Consider the following 14,888-nt stretch of genomic DNA (forward strand, 5'->3'; position numbering starts at 1 on the left):
AATATCACATTGAATTTAAAACACAGGGCCATTTACTTTTCAGACTCTTCACACAGACTCCCTCCTCCTCCCCTCCCTCTTTGGGAGGAGGAGGAGTTTTCTAGCACAGAGAAGATTTGCAGTTTCCCAATGGGATGAGAAAACCTACTTGGCAAAGGTATAGTACATCACCCAGTCATCATAACCAGACAAAACTCCACTGAGCTCAGAGAGCTCTGTCCATCTGTCCCTCGAGAGTCTCTCTCACCACAGTTCTGCCCAGTCGGCCGCTCCCAGCTCCGGCTGCCCGCGGCTCGGCGATTCCTCATTCCCGGGCCACAGGCCGGCTGGGCAGCCCTCCTGCCTGAGCAGCAGCAGTTCAGGGGAGCCCTCCCCGGCCTCCCGGCCAGCACCCACGGCTCTCCCACCCACGCAGAGCACCAGCACGTGCCTCCCCCCTAGTCCAGAAAGCGCCTGCGCGAGCCCGTCCGGGAGCGGTTCGAGCGGCGAATGTCAAACTTGGAGTCCCGGCACTTCTGGCAGATGTAGATCTCTGGGACGTTCGACTTGCGGATTTTGGCGCAGGAGAGGTGGATCCAAGTGTGGCACTCGTTGCACTCGATCATGGGCCGCCCAGCAAAAGGCTTCATGCAGAAGCAAGTGACCAGGTCCCACGAGTCGTCATCTGCAAAGACAAATGGCAAAGATACGTTTTTAGTGGCTGATGCCTCTCACACCAGGAATTTTCTCTCCTTTCATGCTAAATTAACTACCTGGGTTTCAAAGACTTTGCTGCTTTTTCCAGGTCTCTCTTGCACGGGAAGAGACTCTCAGCAGTACACAGGAGGCCGTAATCGAGGAGATGCTGCTTCTATAAAGTTGCAGCTTTTCACTCAGTTTATTGCACAAAAGAGCCAACCCACCTCCCTTCCCCCCAAAAAACCCAACTGCTCCTGAATTCCACCCAGGCAGTGCTCCTCAGCATTATCCTCAGGCTACAAGTAAAGCACCACTACTTCCACCTGGCTAATCCTCTTGGACAGCCAGGCCACCTACCTGAATCCACCATGATGTCCTCGTCGTCACCAGTGCCATCCTCATCCCGAAAGACCACCTGCTTGCCCTGCCGAATGACCGTTCGCTTGCCCACACTCTGGATCTCCACCGTCTGCTCGGCCGTCACAGCAGGGTAGGAGACGCTGGACGGGGTGTCAGAGTCCCACACCGAGCAGTGCTCAGTCACAGACTGAGGGTCCCCCTCTGACGAGGGGCTCATTGGCGTCTCTGCGTAAGAGTCCTCTGCCTCCAGATCCAGCAGCTTCTCCTCATAGTCCTCCTCTGCAGACACCTCTGTTTCCCTCCTTTTCAGCTTTTTCTTCTTCCTGATCTTATCGATTTGCTTTCTCTCTGGCAGGAAGTTGCTGGCCTTTGCCCGCTGGAACAGGGAACCATACGGTTTTGCTCGCTTAAGCTGACTAAAGTTCTTTCTGTTCTTGGTGGGCAGGGAGACAGAGGAAGGGGTGTCATTGAAGCGGGGATCCCAGCTATCACTGTCAATCGTGCCTCCGGTACTGTTGGGAGGGCTGGGGCTGTTCCTCAGCGGTGTTTCCTGGAACACATTCAGGAAGCAGGTAACAGTTTGACTCAGAGCAGACTTGCAGGTGGTGCAAGGTGCTGTCCCCTGTCCCCCAGAGCACTCTGACCCACCCCTGAGATGCTGTGCCCTGTCCCATAGAGTGATGTCCCCTGTCCTCAGGGCACTCTGACCCACCCCTGAGATGCTGTGCCCTGTCCCCTAGAGTACTGTCCCCTCTCCCCAGGGGTGCTGTCCCCTGTCCCCGAGGCCTGAGCCCTTTCCCCCAGGTATTGTCCCCTGTCCCACGGGGAGCTGAGCGCCCTGTCCCTGAGGCACTGTGCCCTGTCCCCCAGGGAGCTGAGCCCTGTCCCTGAGGCACTGTGCCTTGTCCCCCTGAGTGCTGTACCCTGGACCGCTGTGCTCTGTCCCCAAGCCGCTGAGCCCTGTCCCTCGAGGCGCTGCCACTCCCGCTTTCCCCACACAACACCCCCCGGGTTTCTCCGGCCGCAGCTCCGGGGCCCGGGGCGCAGCAGGAGCGATGCCGGATCCGACGTTTTTCACCCCGCCCACGCCGGGCACCACCCGCCCCGTCCCCAGAGCCTCCAGCCGCCGCGGTTCCCCTTTTGTTCAGGCCCGGCGCGGGGCCGTGACCGCTGGAGCGGTCGGTCTGACAGACCGGCCCGGTGCCCCCCGTGCCCCCAGCCCGGTGCCCCCCCCCGTCCCCCGGTGGAACTCACCTCCTGCGGGTACGGGATGTAGCCGGCGTAGGCCAAGACGAAGGTGCAGAACTTATTGAAGTCCTCCACGGTGCGGTGCCGCCGGGAGCCGGGGGAGAAGTCCTGCGGGGGGCGGGGGTGAGCGGCGGCCGCGGGGCCGGGCCCGCCGGTGGGAGGAGGCGGTGCCGCTCCCGCCGCGCCCCGCCGCCCCCACAGCGGCGGAACCGGGCAGTGCCCCCCACCCTCCCATCGCCCCCGGCGTCGGTACCGGGCCCCCAGACAGCCCCCCCGCGGAGGGCACAGCGGGGCGGCGCCGCCGCCATTCCTCGCCCCGGCGGCACAAGATGGCCCCGGCCCCCCGCCCGCCCCGCGGCGGGGAACGGGCAGCGGGCACCGGCGGCCGGACAGGGCCGGGCCGGGCCGGGCCGGGCTCGGCAGCGGGACAAGCACCCCCTCCCCTTCTGTTCCCTCCCCGCTTCTCCCTTCCCTTCCTTTTTGCCCCCCGGGACTCCGGCTCACCTCCGGGGCAAACGGCGAAGCGCAGGAGTCGGAGTCCATGTCCCGGCGCGGGCGCGGGCGGGGCCGGGGCGGCGGCGGCGGCAGCCGGGCAGTGCCGACACCGCGAGCCGCTCGGTGCCGGCGGGAGGCGGCGAAGGGGCGGCCGCCCGCGCGGGGCCGCCGGGAGCCGTAGTCCGGGCGTGCGCAGTGCCGGGCGCGGGGCGCGCTGGGAGCGGCGGAGGGGCGGGGGCGGTGCCGGGAGCGGTGAACGGAGCGGGAAGCGGAGCACGGAGCAGGGCGGAGAGCGGATCGGTGAGTGCGGTCCGGGAGTGGCTCTTACCGGGGTGATTGTGGGACCGGGCGGGAGGGGCCGGCCCTGGGCTCACCGCGGGGCCTGGCTGGTGGCGGTGGCAGGACGGGCAGGGCGCCGAAGCGTCTACGGTGAGCTGGACCCTTAACCCCGACCCGGACCCTCCGCCCGCACTAACGGCGGTACCCGAGCCGGACTCGGAGCGGAGCTCCCTCAGCGCTGTCTGCGCTCGGGACGCTCTTGTGTTCCCCCGGTACCATTGGGCGGCTCCTTCTGAGCGCCAGCCCAGGGCCAAGGGCGCGGGGCTGGGCGCGGTAGCTGCGGGGCCCTGGGACCGGCCTGAGCGGGGCCGCGCTGCCAGCGCCGCCGCCTTACGCAACGGCCGTTCTCGGGGGATCCCGGCCGGGACGGGCTCCCCGAACCCACCCGCCGCCTCCTTGCCTGATCTCCACCTCCCTTTCCCTCTCCGGGAATCGCTCGGGGTTCGGCCCAGCAGCTCCGCGCAGGGCGTGATCCAGGTGCTCTCCCGCAGGCACGGCATGGCGACGGGCACCGGCGGGACGGCAGCGGGAGCCTCATCCACGGCGGCGGCGGCGGCGACAGGAGAACCGGCACACGCGGTGTCGCTGCTGCGGGGTCTGAGCGCGCTGCGGGCCGAGCGGAGCCTGCTGGACGTGACGGTGGTGGCCGGTGGGCGAGAGTTCGGGGCTCACCGCGCCGTTCTGGCCGCTGCCTCGGGATATTTCCGCGCCATGTTCGGCGGGGCCCTGCGCGAGTCGCGGGCCGAGCGTGTGCGGCTGCACGGCGTCGAGCCCGAGTGCCTGGGGCGGCTGCTCGACTTCGCCTACACCGGCCGCGTGGGGCGGCTGGGCCCCGACATCGCCGAGCGCCTGCTGCGCGCCGCCGACCTGCTGCAGTTCCCCGCCGTCAAGGAGGCCTGCGGTGCCTGGCTGGCGCGGCAGCTGGAGCCCGCCAACGCCCTGGACATGCAGGACTTCGCGGAGGCCTTCGCCTGCCCGGAGCTGGCGGCTGCCGCCCACCGCTTCGTGCTGCGGCACGTGAGCGAGCTGGGCGCCCAGCTGGAGCGGCTGCCGCTGCCGCGCCTCCTCTCCTACCTGCGGGACGATGGGCTCTGCATCCCCAAGGAGGAGGCTGCCTTTCAGCTGGCGCTGCGCTGGGTGCGCGCCGACCCCGCCACTCGTGCCCCGCTGCTGCCGCAGCTCCTGGCCCACGTCCGCCTGCCCTTTGTGCGCCGCTTCTACCTGCTGGCCCACGTGGAGAGCGAGCCGCTGGTGGCCCGCTGCCCTCCCTGCCTGCGCCTCCTGCGTGAGGCCCGCGACTTCCAGGCTGCCCGCCTCGACCGCCACGACCGGGGGCCCTGTGCCCGCATGCGCCCACGGCCCTCCACTGGCCTCGCCGAGATCCTGGTCCTCGTTGGTGGCTGCGACCGTGACTGCGATGAGCTTGTCACCGTCGACTGCTACAACCCACGTACTGGCCACTGGCGCTACCTGGCCGAGTTCCCCGAGCACCTGGGAGGGGGCTACAGTGTCGCTGCGCTGGGCAACGACATCTATGTCACTGGTAAGGCATCCAGGGAATGAGGGGAAGCACCAGGGTGGAGGGTTCTGTTGGAAATACGTAGGTTGTAGCAGCGACACTTGGCTTTTCCTGGGTGGTGGAGAGTTTGGGACTTGGCTTGGGTGCCTGCAGCCTGCCAGCAGGCATGGAGACTCCTGGAGTCGGTGCTGGATTTAGCAGCTGGTCTCAGTCCAGGAGCTATTTTGTCATGACTAATGCTGTTGAGCATGCTGGCAGAAGTCACAGATCTTGTAGTTAGAACTTTTTAACCGTCACTGAGGACAGGGGTGATGTAAGAAGGTTTTGAGTTTCTCTCTTTGAAGAAGGTGTTCAGGTTCAGAGCCCCCTGAATCACATGCTTGAGGCAGAGGCATGTCAGAAAGCCCTAGGTTCCTTCGCCAGCCCCTGTGAGTCACAGTAGCTTCCCCTGCACAAATCCTGCCTCCTTGCTGGGGCTACAATTACTTCTGTCAAGGTGACACCAATATGTAAATTTGGCTGTTAAGCTGCATACAGATGCCTCCTTTGAACTACATCTCTGTGACAGCTGTAACAAACTGAGGCCCAGGACACCCAGTGCTGTGGAACAGCGTGCCCTCAGTGTGCAGGACACACTGGTAGAGCTTTGAAGAGCAAGTCTTAATGCAGGTGAACAGAAAACTGTGTGTTCTCTAGTCACAAGCAGAAAACAAGGACCTGCTTTAAGGACAGAGTTGTAAAAATGACAAGCTACCACATGGATGCAGCATGTTTTTACAGAAACCCCTTACATCCTGTGGGAGCTTCCTGGAGTGATCCCAGGCAGGTTAGTCCTGCTGGGAGCTGTGTGCAGGCTGCTGCTGGGGATTTTGGGTTGGTCTGGACTGTGTCAGTATGACAAAGGCAAGGCTGGGAGGTTCCCAAGCTGCCAGCAGCACCACTGCCTTGGCAGCTTAACTGGGCAGTGACAGAGCAAGGGCTGTAAAATGGGAGAGAAGTGGGTGTTAGAGGACAGAGGTAATGAAACATGGAAGACTCATTTTGAGTCACAGCTGGATGTGGACTAGGAACGACATGGGAGAAATCCTCCCCAGCTTGCTGGGCCTGAAATAGTGCAAAACTTCCTTTAAAATCCTTGTGGCACACGTGCCAAGCCAAACCCTCTGCTTATCCCCCTTCTGTTTGTGGAGCCAGGCTCCTGACACGTGTCATGCTGTGCCACAGGGGGCTCGGACGGCTCCAGGCTGTACGACTGTGTCTGGAGGTACAATTCCAGCGTGAACGAGTGGACAGAGGTGTCGCCCATGCTGAAAGCCAGGGAATACCACAGCTCCACGGTCCTGGACGGGCTGCTCTACGTGGTTGCCTCTGACAGCACGGAGCGCTATGACCACACGCTGGACAGCTGGGAGGCCCTGCAGCCCATGCTGTATCCCATGGACAACTGCTCCACCACCTCATGCCGAGGAAAACTCTTCGCCATCGGCTCCCTGGCTGGCAAAGAGTCCATGGTCATGCAGTGCTATGACCCTGACAGTGATCTCTGGTCCCTTGTCAACTGTGGCCACCTGCCCCCCTGGTCCTTTGCCCCGAAGACTGTCACGCTCAACGGTCTCATGTACTTCATACGGTGAGTAGTGTGAGCAATCACTTCCCTCCCTCCCCATGTCCCCATGAGGAGAGCCCACAGCTTCCCTGGGAAGGTGGATTTTGCAGGTGGTGGAGGGAGGGCACTGGGTTTGGACAGCACAGCAGTGCTTCCCCTGATGGCGCAGGGAGGGCCGTAACACCTCTTTCCTTGTGTTGGTGCATCTCAAAGAGCTGCCAATAAACTTGTGTGAAAATATCTGAGTGTAACCCAGGGCTGGGGAACAGACACGTGTAAATCCATCTGAAGTCAGCAAGGCTGCTTGGAAATTGGCTTCTCGCTTTCTTCAGCTCCTGGTTCAGCCCCCCTCGTTGCTATAAATAAGCACATAAGCTCCAAGAAAACGTTAAACTCCAGTGCAGGAGAGGACGTCTTCCGTCTCAGCAGAGATAAGAGGGCTGAAGATGAAGTGATTGGTCACTATTTTTAAGCACCTTTCCAAATTGGGACTTAATTACCCATCTGAAGCTGTCCTGGTGGCGCAAATACTTCAGTTATCCGCTTAATTAAAAATAAACGGGAAGGCATGCTAGGGCTGGAGCATTTCATCTCCCTGTGTTGACTCTGAGCAAACAGAGACTTCTGTGATGGCCTCCAGGCACTTCTCTTTTTTTAATCTCCTCTTGGCTTTGCATAAAGTAGCAGCTTTGGCCCAAGATTTTTTATTTGATCCTTTTGGGTCCAGCCAAATGTCTTGCTGGCGGCTGTTCTGGTCAGCTGGTTTCAGTCTGTCCTGCCAGGGTGTTGCAGCTGCTCAGCTCCTTGTCACAACCTGATTCTATAGAATTTCTGTTTTCTTGCCCATTTTAAAATACTGACGATTGACACTTCAGGATTTTCAGATCGCTTTGCATCCGCAAGAGTCAGTGAGGAAAGGATCAGGGTTAGGTTGTGTTCTCTCATTTCACGTGCTGTGTGTGCGTGGGCTGCTGCTCTGTGTGGAGCTGTGGGATAATCTTTGGAGGACAGAGGAGTGGGTTGCAAGTAAAAGTAGCAAATAGGTTTAATAGCTCAGGCTAAAGGCTCTGGGTGATGATCCCTCGTGCTGGGACTAGTTTTATACCTGTAAATAAAGCACAGGAGTGAGGTTCAGGTGCTCTCTGCATTTGCCCCAGGGCTGACCCAGAGTGGGGAGAGGAGCCCCTGGTCTGGCTGCTGGCCCCGCCTGGAGCTGCCTTGCAGCATCTTGATCCCATCTGTACCAGGACTGTCTTGGAAGGACTGACAGCTCCTCTCCAGCTGCCCTGACCTTGTCCTCCACGCATTCTTGTGTCAGCAGCGCATGTCTCTGAGTCACAAACGTCCCTCACCTGTCACTGTCGCCCTCCTGTCTGCCAAGCAGGGTGGGTAAGAGAAGCCCTGGGGGATTATGTTGCCTCCCCAGCTCTTCTCTCCCCCTGCCCATCTAAATTTGGCTTTGATGAAGAACCCAAGCAGCGTTTCTAGAATGCAGAAGAGTAATTTTGTGTTCTCTTCCCCAGAGATGACTCGGCTGAAGTGGATGTTTACAATCCATCAAAGAATGAATGGGATAAAATCCCTGCCATGCTTCAGGTAGGACATTTTGCCACTTCCAGGATGTCTTAAATGTTATAAATTAGTTTCATTTACCTTTGGAAAACCAAAAGCTTTTTAGAATTAGAACCCCTTGCGTGTGGAGCTGGTTTAAGTGTGTTGGAGTCACTGGGAAGAGAGTCCTGGATGTGATGGCATGTTTGGGTGTGCAGCCCAGCACGTGATATCTTTGTGCAGCAGTGGTTCAGAGCCCAACCTGCAGCTGGCAGGCATGAAGCTCCCTCTAAGAAACCGCTCCCAGATCCCACAAACACCCCCTGGTCACAGTGTCTATTTATTGTTACATTGCAGGTTCACGTTGGGGGGAGTGTTGCTGCGCTCGGTGGGAAGCTCTATGTATCAGGAGGCTACGACAACACCTTTGAACTCTCGGATGTCCTGGAAGCCTACGACCCCGAGACACGAACGTGGAGTGTCGTGGGCCAGCTCCCTGAGCCCATCTTCTGGCATGGCAGCGTCAGCATATTCCGGCAGTTCATGCCAGAAACCACACAGGAGGACGACAGCATCACGCTGGACAACACCATCAGCTTGAGCAGGCAGAACCAAAACCTTCACAACCAGAACCTCAATGAGCTGCCTTAGCGCAGGAAGCGGCTTGACAGAATCCCTCATCCGGAACCTGGGCTGCTTTGGGAGAAGGCTGAGGCAAACCAGTGCTTGGAAACAAAACCATGCTGTTCACAGAGGGAGCAAGAACTCTGGCTGTTGGATGTGATGCTGTGGGCCTGCAGGCAGCGAGGCCTCCACTGCTTCCCTCAGCCCTTCAGGGTGGGAGACGGCGCCACGCTGCCCGCAGGGACTCGAGAGCTGATCCTGGGGAAGGCGCTGGTGACCCACACCACAGCACCGCTGCTTACAGACACCTTTCACTGGGAGCTCCTTCACCCTGTAACGCTTCATTTGCCACCAAGCTCCTTCCTTCAGTTTCTGTCTTGGGAGGGGTCTGTCTGGTAGGGCAGTGGTCTGGACACCCCCCCCTATATTCTGTGCCTCGGAGGGAGATAGGCTTCCTGTGCACGTGTTGGATTGAAAGGTAGTTATTTTAGGGTTTTTTTCTTCTTTTTTATTTGGGGTTTGCAGTTTTATTTTGGCCTGTGTAAGATTTGCCTTTATACTTGCCCAAGTGCCCTGGCCAGTGGGCTCTGGTTATCTACCTTTGCTGAAGAGCAGCTGTGTGCAGTTTACTTGTGGAATGTTTCTGGAAGAAAGCAAATGGCTGAACCCGCAGCATGGCTCCCTGAGAGCAAGTGCTGCACCTTCTGGAGAACCCTGAAGTGTGGCAGAAGCTAAGGTGTGGCTGGATGCATTTGCTTTTTTGGTCTTTAAATTTTACCTAATAGAGGAAAAATTTGCATTTAAACTGAATTCAGAGATGGAAACCCCGTGTACTCGATCTCTCTCCTCCAGGCTTACCCCTGGATCAAGGAGCATCCGAGCCCCATTTCCACAGCATCAGCATCTTCACAGCTTTACAGAAACGTGTTTTGCCTCAATGCTGTCTGATGCTGCTGCCCTCCTCAGCCACGGGGAGCCTGGGCTGTTCTCCAGCCTGGAACTCTGACAGTGCCTTGAGAGCGCCGCGTGCCAGCAGGGAACACACAGGGCCCAGCTGCCCCGTGGTGTCACACCCCTGGATGGAGCAGGGGGCACAGGGGCCCGCAGTTTGGGGCAGCTGCTGCTTTTTTTGGGAGCAATGGCCAATTCCCGACGGCGCCACGGCTCCAGGCATTTCTGCTGAGCTATAAATAACGCGGCCGTGCTCGCTGCTGGACCCCCAGTCCCACCCGCTGAGCAGCTACAGATCTGTATTTATTTTTTGTAGAATTCATTGTGTTGAATCCTCAAGTACAGTTGAACTCCATCCTTTGAAACAAAGGCATTTTACATTTGCAGATAATGTATTTTTATTCTCATAGTTTGTTTTTAAATTTACTTGCAGCAGTCAAGTTAAATAAAACTTGTTACACAATTCTGTTCTCTTGAGGGGAAGGGAGCTGGAATGAGACTTTACTGGGAGTTTCTCATTCCAGATATGCTTAAATTGGAGCCTCTCTGCCTCCTTGGTGAGTAGAGGGGAAAAAGGGGAGAGAGCACAGCTGCAGTTCTGGGGTGTGGGGGTACACACAGAGATCTCTCCCCACCCTGGCACCACTCAGGCCATGGTTCTCACTCTCCCAGCAACCCTGGATTGGGTTATTTGAGACAGAGTACATCCCCACACCTGAGCACAGGAACATAGGCACTTTGTGCTGCTGGAGTGTATTCTGTTCTGAGCAGACATGGGTCATGCCCTGCCTTTAATGGGGTAAGGAAAGAGCAACTGACAAAGGCTTAACAAAACAAAGGAAAAATAAGGCACCAGTTAAACAGAGGAGTTAAGGAATGGGCAGAGCCTCGCTGTGGGGGAAGGTGAGCTTTAATCACAGGCAGGGTGAGAGGGCTGAAGGAAAGGGGAGGGCAGCACCAGCTCCTCAGGCATCAGAAAGTGAGTCACAGTATGACACAGGGAGGGCAGTCCCATCCCACTGCACATCACGCATGGACACTGACTGGAGCGGCTGTTCTGAGACATTTCTTCATTTGACAATCACAATGTCATGGTGACTTTCTTTCCTTGCAGCCTGGGATGGGAGATTGTCAGAAAAGGAGGGGAGGAGACTAAAAGAACAAGTGTGGCAGAAAGTGGCTCAGCTCAATGCTTTACTGTGTTTCAGTGGAAGGGGATGGGTGGCCACACTACGTCTCACAGTCTTCAGGAATCGTTGTAGTTATAATCAGTGATTGCTCAATCACGTCCGCAGGGGAGAAGTTCTCGTTTGAGCAGAGTTTCTGTGCAGGGACCTCCTCAGGCAGTGGCCCACGGGCCAGTGACTCCACGATCACCTCAGCTGAGCCCACCTCCAGCTCTGGTGGTGGCTGCAGCACCACCATCACATCCTTCTCATCCTCGATGATCAGGTTCCGCAGCTTCCGCTGTCGAGGGTTATAGTTCTCCACTCGGTCGTGGATCTCCATGTGCCGCCTCAAGTGAGCCTGCAAAGGAAGGGGAATGTGGAGAGACCCAGTGAAAGCTGGCTCCCCAGGGCAGCATGGAGGCCCTGGAGCTGGGGAAGGCCTCACCTGCCGTGTGAATTTGTAGCCACACTCAATGCACTCAAATTTCCTCACTCCCTTGTGCCGGCGAACGTGGACACGCAGCTGTTCTACCGCTGGGAAGGGAAACGAGAGCCTGTTGGCAGCAGCTCCATGTCATAGCAGCTCACAGCAATGCCAACCCACCCACGGGAAGGAGGCAGCTCCTGCAGAGCCCCCACATCACCTTTGAACGTCTTCCCGCAGATGTGGCAGAAGTGGGGCCGCCCCTCCTGGTGCCGGCTGGCGACGTGCCTCAGCAGCGGCCCCTTCTCCGTGAAACGCTGCTCACAAAACTCGCAGCTGAACGGCCGCTCCCCCGTGTGCGTCCGGTTGTGCTTGTCCAGACTCGCTGCCATTAAGAGGGGGAGACAGGGAGAGTGGCTGGTCGGAAGCACAGCCCATGCACCCCCATCCAAGGGGCTGTCAGGCTGGGCCAGGCTGGCCAGGAAGGCAGGAGCAACACAAACAGCCTGCTCCAGCTAAGGGGTCATGAGCAACACCAGCTCATTCCCCTTCTGTGCCATGAGAGCAGAGCAGGTGACAGGAATGTGCTTTTCTTGGTATCAGCCTGCACTCACAAGAGCATGGCTTTGCTCCTGGAGAAGCTGCTTTCTGGGGTTCCTGATGCTGGAGCCTTAGCCCAGCCACAGCCAGGGGTACCTTGTGTCCGGAAGGTCTTGCCGCAGAGATGGCACTGGAAGGGCTTCTCGCCAGTGTGCGTGCGCAGGTGCATGTTGAGGTTGGCTTTCTGTGTGAAGGCATGGTGGCAGAACTCACACACGTAGGGCCTCTCATTCCTGTGGGCAAAGAAATGTCACTGTCACCTCTGCCTCTGCCAGCTTCAGCCCTTTGGGTCTCAGCCCAGCACCTCTGTGAAGAGGGTGACTTTCAGCCAGCCCCCAGGCCTGTGGGGCAGAGACTGCAGCCAGGAGAGCTAAGGTGACACAAGAGAGGACACGGGTCACGTTGTACCTGTGTTTGGCCTTGATGTGCATCTGGAGGCCGTTGCGGCTCGAGGCCCTGTGCCCGCACTCCTCACACACAAACAGCTTCTCTCCACGGTGCTTGAAGGCCTCGTGCAGGCGCAGCTCTGTCCGGGACAGAAAGCACTTGGAGCAGGTTGAGCACTGCAAGGCCACAGGAGAGGAGGGTGTTAGGGTTGGGGTATACGCACCCCAGACCCACTCACACCCAACCTTTCCCCAGCTGCTCCAGCAGGGACCTTCCTGTGGAACCAAGGCAGCACCACCAGCTCACAGACACCCAATAAGATGGGACAGCCCAACAAAGATGAAGTGCTGGTCAGTGCTTGGGTCTGTGGGCTGCTCCTGTACCCAACAGAGCCCATTTCCAGTAGCTCTGTGGCCCACCCCTCACTGACAGAGCCAGACATAATGTTGTGCTATTCCTTAGGCCAGGTCCACACTCAGGATCACACCCTCCCCAAAACCCCTGGTTCCTACCGCATGGGGCTTGGGTGCACCGTGCAGTTTTATCATGTGGCTCTGCAGGTCCTTCTTCTGCATGAACTGCTGTGAGCACGAGGAGCACTGCAAGACAGGAGAATGGGGTCAGCTCCCAGCTGCCCCCAAAGTGTGGTTTCAGAGCAAGGAGAGGACTGACAGGGGAGTAGAACACAGATTCCTGGTACAGCCATGGGAAGCCTTTGGCTGTGGTGCCTCCCTGGATCACATTTTGGTTTAGAGACAGGGAACAACCCTGAGTGGGCTGTCATGGACCAGAGAAGGGAACTGGTACGCTCAGCTCTTGATGGGCTGGGCTGCCCTAGAAGGGAAAAGCCTGCCCTTGCTCTGTGCCAGTGTCCAGCAGCATCCATAGGGATGTTGGATTTGGGCCCTGCTGACCTTGTATGGCATCTCTCCAGTGTGTGACACCATGTGCAGCCGCAGCTCCATCCGCCGCTTGAACACCTCCGGGCAGGCCGAGCACGTGAATACCTGTGAGAGACAGGGTGGTGTTGGCTTCCACAGAACCCAGAGCCTGACCTGGAGCCCACAGCTCAGCCTCCTGCCCAGCACGTGGCACTGGCACCCAGCTACAACATTCACCCCGCACCCACGGGAGCCAAATCTTGTACAGTACAGAGTCCTGGTGTGCTGAAACACAAGTGAGGGCTGTGTTGTGTATCAGGTGTGAGTCCCAGCCACAGGGACTCTGGCTGTGGGGTCCCAGCCATGGAACACGTGCCACACGGTGCTGGCAGGGTTCTGTTTGGAACTGGGACTGGCAAAAGGCTCCAGCTCCCCTGCTGCCACATGGCACCACACTCCAGCCCAGCAGGGCAGCTCCCAGGCATACCTGTTCCGATCGGTTCATGCAGTTCCTGGCTTCGTGTTCCAGGAGATTCTCTTTTCTAAAGTAACATTTGCCACACTTGGAGCATTCAAATGGCTTCTCTCCAGTGTGTTTCCTTGGGGTATGCAAATACAGAATCCCATCACTGCCTGTCAACAGCATCTGCACAAACAGGCCCAGGAGGTCACGGGGAAGGGTGAGGTGGGTAATTCCCCCCACCCCAGCAGTGCTACTATTCACAGCTTCCCAAAAGCTGCTTTTATGACACTTTTTATTCCCTTCAACAGCACAGCTGTCAGTGCCCACTGCGCTCCACAGAACACTGTTTCTGCAGGGCCAACACAAGCAAAGCAAAGCTTGAGGTCTCACTGCAGGGCCATGCCCTGCACTCGGTGATCCAACCTGGAGCTCCTCACGGAGCCCAGCCATGTACCCCCAGAAACTGCCCCCCAGCCCAGGGCCCTCTCAAGCCTAGGAGGATTTGCCATTGCCCACCTGCAGCTAGCACAGCTCCCAAGGAGCCCCTCACATGGCCTTCCTGAGCCCCAGATCAGGACAGTCACTGCGGCTCTGGGATGCCTTTCATTGACATATAACCCTCCCCCAGGCCACAGCACCCCCAGGGGCAGAGCAGACCCTCCTTTACCACCCCGGGGGATGCCGAGGTGTTGGGACAAGCTGACAGAAAGGAGCCTGCCCTTTTTCCCCCACCCCGGGAAGGGGCAGAGCCATGGGGACGGCGCATCCCCCCGCGCGCAAGGGGAAGGAGAAGCCGGAGCGTTTACCTGTTGTGCACTTTAAGGTAATATTTGCTGAGGAAGGTTTTATGACATGTGGGGCACTCGACCGGCACCGCTGTACCTTTTCTGCTCCCCGGCGCCTTTCCCGGAGCGGGGGGGCTCTTTTTGCTCCGCAGCACCTTTTCCTCGGGAAGGGGCTCGGCGTCGCCGTCCCCCCGCCCGCCGCCACCCACCGCCGCCTCCTCCGGGGCTGAGGGGGAGCCCTGCGAGGGAACAGCGGCGTCACCGCGCCGCCCCCGCCGGGTCCCGGCCCCGCCGTCCCCCTCCCGCCCCCCTCACGCACCGCCTGCCCGCCGGGCTGCGGGGCCGCCGCGGGCTCCGGGCGGGCGGTGGCGGCGGCGGCGCGGCGGGGCCGCGGGCGGAAGGCGCGGCACAGCGCCACGGCGTCGGGCACGCCGAGCTGCTCGGCGGCCGCCAGCAGGCGCGCGCGGTTGTGTGCCGTGAGCGCCAGGCGCCCCGTGTAGAAGAAGTCGAGCAGCAGCTGGAAGGTGTCGGCGAGGCCGTCGGGCAGCGCCACGGGCCCGCCGGGGCCGCGCGCGCGGAAGAAGCGGGAGCAGCTGGCGAGCACCGGCCAGTGCGCGCGGAACTCGCGGCCGCCCACGCCGAGCGTCGCGTCGCAGAACTGCCCGGCTGCGCGCTGCCGGTTCAGCTCCCGCAGCACCCGCACGCTGTGCGCCGCCGCCGCCGCCATGGCCGCGCACCGGAGCCCGCCGGCATCCGCTACCGCCGGACGTGGCGTCAGCGGGCGCCGGCAGTGACGCCGCGAGGGCCG

The 14,888-nt window shown here is 59.5% G+C and overlaps 3 protein-coding genes across 4 annotated transcripts; 1 reads left to right on the forward strand and 2 right to left on the reverse strand.

Moving 5' to 3' along the window:
- Window positions 1-9: 9 nt before the first annotated feature.
- Window positions 10-3,745, reverse strand: PHF13 (PHD finger protein 13). Of its 2 annotated transcripts, XR_013185119.1 has the most exons (6): window positions 3,612-3,745; window positions 2,791-3,081; window positions 2,293-2,394; window positions 1,036-1,588; window positions 753-850; window positions 533-664 (listed from the first exon to the last, which is right to left on the reverse strand). XR_013185119.1 is itself a non-coding variant. In XM_054647624.2 (5 exons), exons 1-5 carry the CDS (start codon window positions 3,618-3,620, stop codon window positions 438-440), a joined length of 1,182 nt encoding a protein of 393 aa, XP_054503599.2. In that variant the 5' UTR covers window positions 3,621-3,745; the 3' UTR covers window positions 10-437. The 2 variants fall into 2 exon arrangements, 1 of the variants encoding a protein (XP_054503599.2); XM_054647624.2 differs by lacking the exon at window positions 753-850 and having other exon boundaries at window positions 10-664.
- KLHL21 (kelch like family member 21) lies at window positions 3,619-9,834 on the forward strand. The gene is made up of 4 exons (XM_054647847.2): window positions 3,619-4,663; window positions 5,864-6,269; window positions 7,769-7,841; window positions 8,154-9,834. Exons 1-4 carry the CDS (start codon window positions 3,619-3,621, stop codon window positions 8,445-8,447), a joined length of 1,818 nt encoding a protein of 605 aa, XP_054503822.2. The 3' UTR covers window positions 8,448-9,834.
- A 429-nt stretch (window positions 9,835-10,263) lies between these two features.
- Window positions 10,264-14,845, reverse strand: ZBTB48 (zinc finger and BTB domain containing 48). The gene is made up of 10 exons (XM_077190363.1): window positions 14,400-14,845; window positions 14,102-14,319; window positions 13,320-13,431; window positions 12,866-12,958; window positions 12,464-12,550; window positions 11,973-12,127; window positions 11,661-11,797; window positions 11,185-11,349; window positions 10,986-11,074; window positions 10,264-10,898 (listed from the first exon to the last, which is right to left on the reverse strand). The coding sequence occupies exons 1-10, from the start codon at window positions 14,805-14,807 to the stop codon at window positions 10,602-10,604; spliced, it is 1,761 nt and encodes a 586-aa protein (XP_077046478.1). The 5' UTR covers window positions 14,808-14,845; the 3' UTR covers window positions 10,264-10,601.
- Window positions 14,846-14,888: the final 43 nt, after the last annotated feature.

This window comes from Agelaius phoeniceus, chromosome 24 (genome assembly GCF_051311805.1).
Source record: "Agelaius phoeniceus isolate bAgePho1 chromosome 24, bAgePho1.hap1, whole genome shotgun sequence".
In the NCBI taxonomy this organism is placed as follows: domain Eukaryota; kingdom Metazoa; phylum Chordata; class Aves; order Passeriformes; family Icteridae; genus Agelaius; species Agelaius phoeniceus.